General features: G+C 41.7%; 1 protein-coding gene across 2 annotated transcripts in view; it reads right to left on the bottom strand.

Moving 5' to 3' along the window:
• LOC125122642 (ubiquinol-cytochrome-c reductase complex assembly factor 1) overlaps nt 1-14558 on the bottom strand; it is a 115007-nt gene that overhangs the window by 41579 nt on the left and 58870 nt on the right. For both annotated transcript variants that reach the window (XM_047771234.1, XM_047771235.1), the window contains exon 7: nt 9600-9708. In XM_047771234.1, coding sequence (XP_047627190.1) covers nt 9600-9708 — 109 coding nt within the window. The remainder of the gene's footprint in view (nt 1-9599; nt 9709-14558) is intronic.

Below are 14558 nucleotides of genomic sequence, written 5' to 3'. Positions count from 1 at the left end.
CAGAAGTGAGAGGAGGTCCCACTATGGCGCAGCAGGATTGGTGGCATCTTGGAGGCACCCTTGGGACGAGGGTTTGATCCCTATCTGGCACAGTGGGTTAAGGATCCGGTGTTGCCGGAACTTCGGCTTAGGTCAAGACTGTAGCTCAGACCTACCTGATCCCTGGCCCAGGAGCTCCATATGCCATGGGGGTGGGGTGGGGGGAGTGAGACAGAAAACACAGGAAGAACAGGTTCCTGGAGCTCTTCATCCCGCCTCCTGAGTGAGATTTATCTGGGAGTAGCATGAGCGACCCCTGAGAGGTGTGGAAAATGGCTTTAGCCTTGCCTGATGCACACAGCTGTAAGCAGTATTACAACTAAGGTACAAAAGATATCGAATGGGCAAGATACCCAGAGAGATTGGAGGCAAAAGAAAAGGATTCGGGTGGAGAGGTAAACAGTTCTGAAATGATGACCTGAGCTGGGAATACTTAGCTCGAGGAGTAGGTAAGAAGGTATTAGGGAAAGGCAGGACTATGCCAGTGCACTGAGGCAGTCGGGGCTTTGAAAAATAGAATTAGGTCACTGTTTCTCCTACAGAAATTCCATGAGGTAAACTGAAGATAGAAAAACAGGATCAAATTCACTTACTCATTTATTTGGTCAAAGAACATTCATTGAATGCTCACTAAACACAAAGCTCCACTGAGGCATGGTAGAAGTACAAAGACAAACAAGTAGGAGAGTTCCTACTGTGGCAAGGTGGGTTAAGGATCCAGCATTCCTGCAGCTGTGGCTTGGATTGGATCCCTGGCCTGGGAACTTCCATATGCAGCGAGGGCGGCCGAAAAAGAGAAAAAAAAAAACCCAAAAAACAAACAAACAAAAAAAGGAACTCGACCTCAGGAAACTCATAATCTATAACTGAAGGTAAAATGACCACGAGAGAGATATATGACCATTGTGCACAGGTAGCAGTTTCATGCTTTATTTAATTTCAAATACAGAACAGTTTATAACTTCTCCCTCTTTTTTTTGGGGGGGGGCACATGTGCAACATATGGAAGTTACCAGGCTAGGGGTCGAATCGGAGCTGTATCTGCTGTCCTGCGTCACAGCAACACAGGATCTGGGCTGCGTCTGCAACCTATACCACACCTAAAGGCAACACCAGATCCTTAACCCACTGAGCAAGGCCAGGGATCGAATCCGTATCCTCTTGGATATTAGTCAGGTTTGTAACCACTGAGCCACAACAGGAACTCCCTACAACTTCTCTTTCAGGGACACTCTCTAGACTGAAGTGAATCCAGTATGCCACTCAGAAGGACATGTGACCTGAGCCAGCAAACTGGCATTCTAGTTGTATGCACCTAGGCTTCCAGACAGTTAGAAAACCACTTAAAGCACACCCTCCATGCACTCTTGCTACCTCACAAGGTCTGAGGATAGGAAACTTATGTAGAGAATGGAATGCATCTAGTCTAGGGGTACAACCTTCAGGTGGTCCTGCTTAAGTTCATGAGCCAAAATTGAATTGCTCTGCCTTCTAAAAATTTAGCCTTCTCCCCCCTAATAAATAAGTATCTACCCCAACAACTTAGGACATTTAAAAAACGTTCAACAGAACAGTTGATATTGGAAAACAAACATGTATTCTTATTTTAAAGGTTTCGAGCCCAGGGGATTGCTCTGTATTTACACTCCATCATTCATATTACTGGCCACAAAAATTATACCCTAAGGTGGTTCTTGCCTTTTAAAACAAAACCTTTAGGGAGTTCCCAATGTGGCCCAGTGGTTTATGAATCCGACTAGTATCCACGAGGATGCAGGTTTGATCCCTGGCCTCGCTCAGTGGGTTAAGGGTCTGGTATTGCTGTGAGCTGTGGTGAAGGTCACAGATGCGTTCGGATCAAACTTTTGGCCGTCAGTTTTAATTCTGGCCTAGAGATACAAAATATAGCAAAAAATTTTACCTCATGGTAAAACAGGAGTTTGAGTGAAGATTTTTGTAGGGGGAGAGAGGGATGGGGATGAAATTACAGAGGCCTGGAAGGAAATTTCCAGAAAAACTAAGGTACGTGAAATTCTTATTTCTACTGTCTTTTATAGATTTAAAGCCTTTTCTGGTTTAAAAATGTAAAGTACCTTACGTATAAATTGGTTTTTTTGATCAAATAATTCCACTAGAAGATGAGGAAGCATGGACAAAGAGAAACTGAGTAGAGATAATTTCTCATTTCTTTGTCTTCCAATATTTTAGAATAAAGGGCAAATAAATATCCTCAGAATAAAAAGGACAGCTCTCCATCCCACTTTTTCCAACACTTATAATGGGCTTCAGAACCATCCTCTTTCCTCAGATACTTACTGGGCACACATTCAGCCAAGGAGCAAGGAGAGGCAGTTTAGAGAACACAAAGAGGGATGCAGGTGATCCCACCCCCAGGAATTTACCCAGAAGGGGCCAATACACATGAATGACGGTGATATAAAATAGAGACAGGAGTTCCCGCCGTGGCGCAATGGTTAACAAATCCGACTAGGAACCATGAGGTTGCGGGTTCGGTCCCTGCCCTTGCTCAGTGGGTTAACGATCCGGCGTTGCCGTGAGCTGTGGTGTAGGTTGCAGACGCGGCTCGGATCCCGCGTTGCTGTGGCTCTGGCGTAGGCCGGTGGCTACAGCTCCGATTCGACCCCAGCCTGGGAATCTCCATATGCCGTGGGAGCGGCCCAAGAAATAGCAAAAAGACAAATAAATAAATAAATAAATAAATAAATAAAATAGAGACAGTAAGATCCAGAAGGGTCCAGCTAAACTATGAAGGTGCTCACAGCGAAGGAAAACTGAGATCGGCTTCCAATTTGACAGGGAAAGATGTGAAGGAATCGGGGCTGGCGTGTTGGAGCAATCTAGGTGTATATACCGCATGAGGAAAGACAAGACAGGAAGAGCAGGACATTCAGCTTGGCTGCAGTGAAAATATGTGAAGCAAGGAATGAATGTTATGTTCACTGAGTTTTACTATGCGCCAGGCGCATGTGCCAGAGGTTTCTCATATTTAAGGTTCAAGAAGAGCTGGGGAAATGAGTTTGGAAAGGTGGTCTGGAGTATGATCACAGAGGGCCTTGCAAAGCAAAACGCTGGTTCTGAAAAGCAAAGCAGAATCTCACAAAGGAGTCCGGCTCAGCCCACAGCTCCTCCACCTCTTCCTAGGCCCTCTGCACCATTCCATCAAGCAGCTCTGCTACAGAGAGAGCAGGAGACTCTGGGACAGGAGATTCATCCTTATGCTGGAAGGATGCTAGCAAGAAATCATCTGACATCCTGCTGAGTCAACTGGCATGCCAGGGACCACTGATGAAGATAAACTTGCAATTTCTTAACTAAAGGCCATCCCCACCCCCTCCCACCTTGACTCCATGGTTTGGAAAGCTTAAACCTGCTCATTGTAAGCCACAAGGTGGAGATGTCTGGCAGGGCAGAACTGAGAGGAAGTCATTTAGCCAGCCTAAGGTTACCATTAACACTTTGAGCCGCTGCCTTGAGCTAATTTTTGTGTTTGTTTTTTAAGTTTGGTTGAAATGTCACAAATGGAAAAATTAAGTAAAGCGCTGGGTTAGCCACAAGACTGGACACACCTGGCTGCAAACCCAGCAAAAGAAACTTACTTCATTAGTAGGAAAGGCAGAAAGTGAAATTTACATCTGAAATCTGCCTGCACCAGGAGAAAGCTCTGAGGCCAAAGGCGCTGTCTGTTTTTACAGCTGTGTCAAGTCTTAGTTCTCTACTCTTAGCAACACTCAGGAGTGAGGCAAGGGCCCAAGGAAAAATGGTCTCCAACCTCTTCAGCTGCAGCTCAGCTCACAAAGGTTTTTAAGAACCAGTTAATGAAATAAAACAAGACCAGATGAGGTGATATAATCAACTTTATTTCCACAGCTAATTTATATGTTTAAATCCTAAATAATGTTTTTGTAAAGTCAGAACACTCTAAATTATTGATGTGATTTTGTAACCTCAAATTTAACACTTGCTTTTTATACCAGCTTACTGATGATATATGAGACTGACTTATTTTTCACAATAGTTGGGCTCCTAAAAAGCTAGTAAAAAGCAAATTTTTGTAAAGTGAAAAATTTCCCACTGAATGAGACTGGAACTCAAATTTCAAAGGATTTCTTGATCCAAATTTCTAATGTGTCATTAATTCACATTCTCAATCTCCCCTACACCAATCCACTCGAGTAATGGCCTCTAAGAATTCTTTGGCATGAGAAAAACCACCACTACGTTGATCAGTCTTATAAATTCTACTTTTTATAGGAGTTTTCTTAAAGATGTACACCTGGGATGCCAAGTAACACAGAAATAGATTTGCAAATTACCACCTTCACATCATAGGTTTTCAAAGCTGAAAAGAAACTTGGAAATCATGTAGCCACTCACCCCAAGTTTTATTTTGTTTCTTTAAAACCAAGAAATTGAAACAGAGGAGAAGATTTGTCAGGCAGGGTCAAAACCAGGCCAGCCTGGCTCCTTCTGTCTGTTACTTTTCTCCAGACCAATCTTCCTATTCTTTAGGCTATACACACACCAAAAACTGAGGTCCCCTTCACACAGACACACGCGCGCATGCGCACACGCACAATCACACAACTTAGAAGTGGTTAACACATAATTTTCTTGCTTGTATAAAGGGTGTCTGTTTATACCATGAGATTAGAATGGGAGGATCAAGTCAATTATAATAGAAACGCAATAATACTAATTCACAAACTCTTTTAAATCTCTATTTTAAATCATATTTATAGTCTGTGTAACTAAACTGAACCTTGGCATTTCTCTTCATCAAGGCAAATTTAAGAGTCTTCACTTTGGGAGAATTACGGATCACCTAAAACCTTGCTATTCAAAGTGCGGCTGCCCCTTCCTCGGCCTGTCCCTCACTCTCACCTTCAGGTATCACCTGAGGTTTTTTAGAAGTGTACTCTCTGGAGTTCCCATCGTGGCACAGTGGTTAACGAATCCAACTAGGAACCATGAAGTTGTGGGTTTGATCCCTGGCCTTGCTCAGTGGGTTAAGGATCCGGCGTTGCCATGAGCTGTGGTGTAGGTTGCAGACGCGGCCCAGATCCCGCGTTGCTGTGGCCCTGGCTTAGGCTGGTGGCTACAGCTCTGATTAGACCCCTAGCCTGGGAACCTCCATATGCCGAGGGAAGCAGCCCAAGAAATGGCAAAAAGACAAAAAAAAAAACAAAAACAAAAAATGGAAGTGTACTCTCTGGCCCCACCCCAAACCTACTGAATCAGAATTTATATTTTAGGAGTTCCTGTTGTGGCTCAGTGGCTAACAAACCCGACTAGTATATGTGAGGACTCGGGTTCAATCCCTGGCCTCGCGCAATGGGTTAAGGATCTGGCGTTGCCGTGAGCTATGGTGTAAGTCGCAAACTCGGCTCAAATCCTGCATTGCTGTGGCTGTGTTGTAGGCGGGCAGTTGTAGCTCTGATTGGACCCCTAGCCTGGGAACCTCCATATGCCATGGGGGTGGCCCTAAAAGGCAAAAAAAAAAAAAAAAAAGAATTTGTATTTTAACAAGATCCCTGAGTGAACTGTAGGAACATTACAGTTTGAGAAATGATGATCTAACACACTCCTCTATAAGACAGCATCTTATCTGGAATAACTCATATAGAAAAAAATGGCTGGATAAAATGGAAGGAAAAAAAGGAAAGGCTAATCCCTACAGGACTGCATTGATGTACACTTGGACAAGAGAACGAAACAAGTATGATCTCTCTCACAAGTAAGCTGGCTTTAAAACAATTTCAGAGGCTGAAGTTCAATTTATTTATTCATTCAACAAGTATTTATTCATCTAATGTGTACTGTGTAAACAAAAAACTGTGGATAAGACAGGTTTCCTGCCCTTATAAAGCATATGGATGGTCAAGTAGACGAGTAAAGTAACAAAGGAGAAGGTTCAAAGTGTTGAAAATTGTGATTTGGCTGTGGCGTAGGTCGGCAGCTGTAGCTCCAATTAGACCCCTAGCCTGGGAACCTCCATATGCCATGGGTGTGACCCTAAAAAGACAAAAAAAGAAAGAAAATTGTGATGGAAATATATACACACAGGCCCAAAAGGAAATTCATTTGGGAGTGGAGCAAAAGGTTCCTGTGTTCCAGGAGTCGGCAATAAGCTCTTCAGGCTGGGGAGAGCTGTGGCCCACATGGCTCTAGAAGTCCAACTTCCAGCAAAGTTTAGGCAACAGTGATAAGGCTAACTAATAGAAGAGCTACTGTGTAACTGTGTGGCAGGCAGCCAAGGTTTTGGCTGGCTGGTGGTATGACTGGTCATCATTAAATGGGATGGTTTGAGACTGCCAGCACTACCCTATATCCACTGTGTGCTGTGACAGAGTTGGGTTGTAAGTACTTAAGGACACATGGAACACTCAGATGGAGGAATAGCTCAAAGGCTGCTGATCCCACTCTGGACAGCTAAATAGCAGTAAGGCATGACAGCGAGAAAAAAGGAAGAAAGAAGCAGAGTACAATTTCTAAGACAGGTGAATACTGACTCCAAAACAGATGATGATGATGATAATTATGACGATGATAATGATGACGACAACGGCTAAAACTCTGAAATATGCTACCATCTTCTCAGAAAGAACAGAAATGCTACTGGTCTGTTGTTCCAGAGAAAGCCATGTAAATGATAATGAAGCTATGTAAAGGTGAACCCACATCTACTGTACTTTCTCCTTTTTTTTTTCTTTTAGGGCTGCACAAGCAGCATATGGTAGTTTCCAGGCATACGGAAGTTTGAATTGAAGCTGCAGCTGCCAGCCTATGCCACATCCACAGCAACATAGGATTCGAGCCGGGTCTGCGACCTATACAATAGCTCATAGCAACACCAGATCCCTGATTCATTGAGTAAGGCGAGGGATCAAAGCCACATCCCCATGGATACTAGTCAGATTTGTTTCTGCTACACTATGACAGGAACTCCCTACTGTAGTTTCTATATACACAGTTCGTCCAAAGACATGAGAATCTGAAGATACCTTCAACCCAGATTCTCGGCATCATGATTTATTTTTAAAGATTAAAAATTTACACACAGAGTAAGCACAAAATACCATTACACAATAACATAGGAAGTATGTGAAAATAATCATAGTAAATAAAAACAAAACATGGGAGACGATCTTCCACTTAATTCTCATGTAGCACGTAAAGATCTCCAAGACATATTGTTGAGTAAAAAAAAAGAAAGTTGCATTTAAGTATATAGAAGATGATATGATATATAATAAAATATATACGCTAAACCAATATTACTTATTTTCTACAGATAACATGGGAAAGTGTTAAAAGATATACACTAAAGTGGAACCAGTGGGAGTTCCTGTCGTGGCGTAGTGGTTAATGAATCCCACTAGGACCCATGAGGTTTCAGGTTCAATCTCTGGCCTTGCTCAGTGGGTTAAGGATCCGGTGTTGCCATGAGTTATGGTGTAGGTTGCAGACACGGCTTGGATCCCGCGTTGCTGTGGCTCTGGTGTAGGCCGGCAGCTACAGCTCCAATTCAGCCCCTAGCCTGGGAACCTCCATATGCCACGGGTGCCACCTTAGAAAAGACAAAAGACAGGGAGTTCCCGTCGTGGCGCAGTGGTTAACGAATCCGATTAGGAACCATGAGGTTGCGGGTTCAGTCCCTGCCCTTGCTCAGTGGGTTAACCATCCGGCGTTGCCCTGAGCTGTGGTGTAGGTTGCAGACGCGGCTCGGATCCCGAGTGGCTGTGGCTCTGGCGTAGGCCGGTGGCTACAGCTCCGATTCAACCCCTAGCCTGGGAACATCCATATGCCACGGGAGCGGCCCAAGAAATAGCAACAACAACAACAACAACAATAACAACAACAAAAAAGACAAAAAAAAGACAAAAGACAAATAAATAAATAAATAAAGTGATTATTTCTTGAAACAGGTAACTGGCCAGGATCGAGACTGATGATTAAAGGGATTTCAGCCTTAATTAAAACATTCTGAATTTTAAAAACAATTATAAAGTAAAAACACAGCTAAGGAGTTCCCATCGTGGTACAGCGGAAATGAACCTAACTAGTATCCATGAGGACACAGGTTCAATCCCTGGCCTCGCTCAGTGGGTTAAGGATCTGGCACTGCCATAAACTGTGGTATAGGTCACAGACGCGGCTCGGATCCTGTGCTGCTGTGGCTGTGGTGTAGGCCGGTGGCTACAGCTCCGATTTGACCCCTAGCCTGGGAACCTCCATGTGTCGCAAGTGCAGCCCTTAAAAAAAAAAAAAAAAGCCAAGATGGAAAACAGTGTGTACAGTATAAGCCCATCTGTTATGTTAAAAGAATATACATTTAATACATTTGTATTTGTATAGAAAACAACTAGAAGAATATACATTAACTATTAACAGGAGTTGAACTGGGGAAAAGACCCTTTTACATTAAAGGCTTTTTACTGGAGTTCCTGTTGTTAGTGCAGCAGAAACGAACCCGACTAGTATCCATGAGGATGCAGGTTTAATCCCTGACCTCGCTCAGTGGGTCGGGGAAATGGCATTGCCTGAGCTGTAGTGTGGGTCACGATCCGTGTTGCTATGGCTATGGTGTAGGCCAGCAGCTGTAGCTCCGATTCAACCTCGAGCTTGGGAACTTCCATATGCTGTGGGTGTGGCCCTAAAAAGCCCCCCAAAAAAATAAATAAATAAAAGCTTTTTACTGTTTGATTTCTATTGTATGAACATGTATGACTTTTATAATACATTTACATTTTACTTACTCCTCAGTCTATAGGGATAAATTTGCTCTGTAATGAAAGAAGCCAAGCTAAACCCATTTTGTGATGCTGTCTGATGGTTCTGCTTTAGGTGTTCCCCAAGCTGGGAGGCAATGATATGGGAAAAAGCAAGGAACTACAATCTACTAAAACACAGTCTAGATATACAAGTTGTACAACTACAACATATACAAAGGAAGAGATTGCTATTTATATAACCAACTGTCCTAATGTTTTGGTTTTGGTTTTTTATTGTCATCACAATCTATGTTTTACACACACACACACACACACACACACACACACACACACTCCTTTCTCAGGTTATTAAAGGTACCAGTGCACCTTTTTAGTAGATACCTTTCCAAAGTATTCTAGGTTGTCATTGATCAAGGAGCTTGTTTTTAAGTTCCTGAGGACAATGCAGCCCCATGTCAGGGTCTTTCCAGCCAAATTCATTGTGAATTGACACACTGGATTGGTGTCAGAGGCATAAGTGTCTTAAAACTGGATTATTATTATCATTTGATTTCATAATTCGCCAAATCCATCTCTCCTATCACCATGACTTGGTCTTAATAATCCCATCTCTGTACACAGGATGGCCTCACACTGACAAACCATGATAATGTGTCTGGAGCACGTCAGTCTCCACAGGGGCAGAAGTGACTCTAGCCGAATTACCACCAGACATCAGGCCATTCTAAAACAAATAAAACTTCAACTAAAGTCAGGCAACCCCTCATTAGAGTCTTCCAGGACCAGAATCTGACAGCACTCACTTACCCCCATGATTCTGCCACGCTGTTCAACATCCTCCCACATAAAATGAACTATGATACGACACATGTATTTCCCGCTCCGGCCTTCTTGCTTCATTCGGACTAGACACATCCTGCAAGGGAAGAAGACATAGAGTCACTGGCTGTTTGCATTTTTCACATCACACAGTTCTACTGAAGGTCAGCTCATCTGAGTGATTTTTATCAAAGGGCACAGAATTTAAAAACTGGAAGTGATTTTAAAAAATACTTTTATTGAGATATAATATAGATAATGAAAAGTACATAAATCTTAAGTGTACAGCTTGACGAATTTTTCCATATAATATACACCCGTGTAACCACCACCCAGATCAAGATATAGATTATTTAGAGCACCTAAGAAGATCCTCATACATGAAAGGGACTACTTTTGGTTGTTTAAAGATAAACAAGTCTGCGGAGTTCCTGCTGTGGTGCAATGGGTTAGGAATCTGAATTCAGTAGCTCAGGTTGCTGCAGAGGCACAGGTTCAATCCCTGGCCTGGTGCAGTGGGTTAAAGGATCCAGTGTTGCTACAGCTATGGCGGAGGTCACAGGTGTGGCTCGGATTCAATCCCTGGCCCAGGAACTTCCATATGCCTTGAGTGCAGCAGAAAAAAAAAAGATAACCAAGTCTGAATCTTTCATTTCTCTGATGAAAATAAGACTTCTAAAGACAGAAAAGAGTTCCTGTCATCGCTCAGCTGTTTTCCATCCCTGGCCTTGCTCAGTGGGTTAAGGATCTGGCATTGCCATGAGCTGTGGTGTAGTCATAGATGCAGCTCAGATCCTGCGTTGCTGTGGCTGTGGTGTAGGCCAGCAGCTATAGCTTCAATTGGACCCCTAGTCTGGGAACCTCTATATGCCACAGGTGCAGACCTAAAAAAAAAAAAGCAAAGAAAGAAAGTAGGAGTTCTCTTGTGGCATAGCAGCTCTGGCCACTGCTGTGGCGCAGGTCTGATTAATCCCTATCCTGGGAACTTCCGCATACCACCGGTGGGGCCAAAAAAAAGAGGAGAGCAATTTGCCCAACACCATACAGCAATCTGTAAAGGTGGATATAGTACTGTGCTGTCCAATATGAAAGCACTAGGTACATGTGGCTACTGAGCACTTTAACTGTGGCTAGTTCAAACTGAGATGTGGTATAAGCTTAAGATTTCAAAGATTTAGTTCAAGGAAAAAGAATACAAATATCTCAAATTTTTCATATTGCTTACATGTTGAAATATTATCAGTATTGAGTTAAAGAAAACCTTATTAAAATTAGTTTCATATTTTTCTTTTTACTTTTTTAAATGGAGCTAGTAGAACTTTTAAATTAAATATGTGATGTGCATTATATTTCTGTTGGGTGGCCCTTATTCAGAATATAGGTCACAGAAAGTAGTATGATTTCATCTGTGTAGTTGTCAAAGGAATGTAATTTCCTCATTAGAATGTAAGTTCCATTGAGGGCAAAGATCAAGTCTGGGTCTTTGTTTTTACCACTGCGTATCTCAAGTATAGCATAAACTCAACAGCTATTTGCTGAAAAGATAAATGAACAAAACATTTCAGGGCCAAGTTTAAGATTCTTCCCCCTACACCGCATTGTCTCTAATCAGTCCAGAAAGCTCTGTGCTTACGATCTTATATTAAGAACATAAGAATTGTATTACATTTTATTAACAAATGCAATATTAAATTATATATATGAATATAAGCAGGATCACCAACTTTCCAAGCTAGTTCCTAATTTCATTTTTACAACCATTCATATTTCTATTATCTCTTGTCATAGTTAATAATTACGCAGCTACAATAGGACTACTCATCTAAAAGACAATTCCTTCTACAATTATGGAAAATTTGGTCTAAACTGACAATTCTATCTCTATACTCAATTAAGCCTGCCCATTTAATTTTTCTAAATTTTTTTATCTTACGGTCGCACCTGTGGCATATCAAAGTTCCCGGGCCAGGGACTGAATCCAAGCCATAGCTATAACCTATGCCATGCCATAGCTGTAGCAACACTGGAACTTTTAACCCACTGTACCAGGATAGGGATCAAACCCACACCTCTGCAGTGATCCAAGCTGCTGCAGTTGGATTCTTAATCCACTGCACCACAGCAGGAATTTCAAGCCTGACTATTTAAATCTGCTAGCAATAGCATGGTCCAATGGAAGGATTCGAGCCTGACTACCTCAACATCTCTATTAATGACTAAGATGGAAAAAAGAAAACATACTTAACAAATTTGTAGATTGCAAGAAGCTGAGCAGGAAGACAAATATGTTGGATGACCCAACCATGAACCAAAAAAACTTCAACAGGCTGTATCAGTGGGCTAAATCTAACAGGGATAAATCTAAGGTCTTGCACTTGTGTCTAAAAGAACTGCTGTAGATGTACAAGACAGGTGAGTCAGGTCTGTGCGTGGAAAAGCCCTGTAGGGTTAAGTCGACAGTATACAATCAAGGGGGGTCAAGAGGGTGATAATGTTGCCCCCAAAATTAATGTGATTTTTAGATACAGTAATGCAAATATAATATGTTCACAGACAAAGTGAAATTTTCTTTGTTCTATTCAGCACAGGTCAGACTCTACTTGGAATACTGCCCACAGTTTTGAACATTATATTTTAAAGAGACAAGAGGAAGAGATGAAAGATCAGAAGATATTTAACCTGGAGAACATGATAGTTGCCTTAAATATTGTAGAAAAGTGATTAGACTCTTTGTCCAAGAGGTAGAATCAGAACCAATGAATGGGTCACAGAGGAAGAAAGAACTACTCAACGCTGAATGTTGAAAGTAAAAACTTTTTAACAGGGAGTTTCTGAAAATTCGGATAATGGAATGGATGACCTCAAAAAGTAGAGAATCTGCAACTTGGCTATCTGACAGAAGGTTGACTACATGATCTCTAAAGTCCCTTCCAACCTTGGGATTTGCTGATGCTGTGATTCTAAATTTGTAACCTCTGAACTCAGTTAGTGCCTAAAAAATAACACTTTTGTGACAATAAGAAAACAGGTCATGGAAAAAGATTTGGCTACTTTATATCATATAGGCTATATTCCAAGGCAGAAACAAACTGGGAAAAGTTCAACAGTTCTTTTTCATAAGATTTTTCTTAAACTTAACCAAATCACTCATGTCAGCCTCTCCACCTGAAAAGACGCTGTGTGTTTTGATGCTTAAGCGTTGTCAGAGGCCAATTCATCAACAGCAATAGTGAGGTAATGGAATTCTTCATTTATATGAAAATTCTGTAGTTTGTTAATACACCTGCCCTTGGAGGTTTAAAAGGCACAGAGTTTCTTAGACCATAAACTTACTAACTATATCAACATGGACTGAAGTGTTTTTTGCTTCAGAGCAGTTTGTTCTATAGCCCTTAAAGATAACAGTCAAATGGTTAACTGAGTTGAAAAGGTAAAATAAATTGAAGACACTTTCAAGATGCTGACCTCACACTTAATTCACTTATTGAACATAAATTGAGTTCCTACTATGTGGAGACTAGAATGATGGTTAACAAGAGTCCACCTTCCAAGAAGCAGTTAGTCTCCCTAGGGAAGAAAAGAGCCCTAAAAGAGAATGCAGTAAGTGTGCCAAGAGGAACATAAGAGCAATGGAGTTTGAGAGGATTACTTTTGGCTGAGTGGGATCAGAGAAAGCTTCATGGAAAATGAAACACTGTACCTGGGGCTTGGAAAGATGAGCTGAAGTTGGGCAGGTAAAAGATAAAGAGAATTTCCAGCAGGTGGAACATTATGAGCAAGACAGGGCTCAGCACATGTAAGGGAAGAATGAATACCTAGATTTTGTGCAAGGGCAGGTATAGGAAACAGAGAAAGATGTCAGAAAGGTCATGAAGGGCTTTAAAATGTCAGGCTAAAAGGACTTTACTCAGTAGAAGGAGAGCTACTGAATGTCTTTCAGGAAGAAGGGGTGTAATGAGATCGACGCCTTGGCTTTAAGAACAAATGAGTCTCTCAGAAGTTAACCCTTTCTCCCCAGCCTCATCCAGTAATTAAATATTAGTGTCACCAAGGCTGGAAAAATGACAAATTTGGCGAATATTTACTTTAGTGGAACTATAGTATTCATAATAGTCTGATCCAAAAATTTAAATTCAGTGTACATCTGTCTTTTGAGAGAAACTGCAATAGCAGAGTTTGCTATAACCCGCACCTAATTTTGCTGAGACTAAGAATTCAGAAAATAGGGAGGTCCTGTCGTGGTGCAGTGGAAACAAATCCAACTAGAAACCAGGAGGCTGCGGGTTCGATCCCTGGCTTCGCTCAGCGGGTTAACGATCCCGAATTGCCGTGAGCTGTGGTGTAGGTTGCAGACTCGGCTCAGATCTGGTGTTGCTGTGGCTGTGGCATAGGCTGGCAGCTACAGCTCCGATTAGACCCCTAGCCTGGGAACTTCCATGAAGCAGGTGCGGCCCTAAAAAGACCAAAAAAAAAAAAAAAAAAGAATTCAGAAAATATAGATTCAAGCCTGCTAAATGAAGGGAGGGCAAATTCTGATTACTCCTAAAACACTGTACCTAATTAGTTCAGTAGACAATTAATAGAAAACACTTTCAAATATAAAGTTCTACAGTAATTTTCATCACACATAGTTAAAGTTATAAAATCACAACAGTTTTCTCATCAATAGAAGTATGCTGAAGATCCCCATGAGTTCTGCTAGGAAAATAAGATTCTGGTCCATAGGGCTGTCCATTCATCCACCGTCACAAAATTCAGCTAACTAAAAGCTCAACTATTTCTGCCCTGATTTTGTGAATCGAATTCTCTAAGTAGTGATGGAACATGATGGAGGATAATGTGAGAAAAAGAATATATATATATATATTCATATGAATTTACATATATATTCGTATATATATGACTGGGTCACTTTGCTGCATAGCAGAAATTGACAGAATATTGTAA

The sequence above is a fragment of the Phacochoerus africanus genome, chromosome 3 (genome assembly GCF_016906955.1).
Source record: "Phacochoerus africanus isolate WHEZ1 chromosome 3, ROS_Pafr_v1, whole genome shotgun sequence".
NCBI lineage: Eukaryota > Metazoa > Chordata > Mammalia > Artiodactyla > Suidae > Phacochoerus > Phacochoerus africanus.
This window is presented reverse-complemented; position numbering and strand designations above follow the sequence as displayed.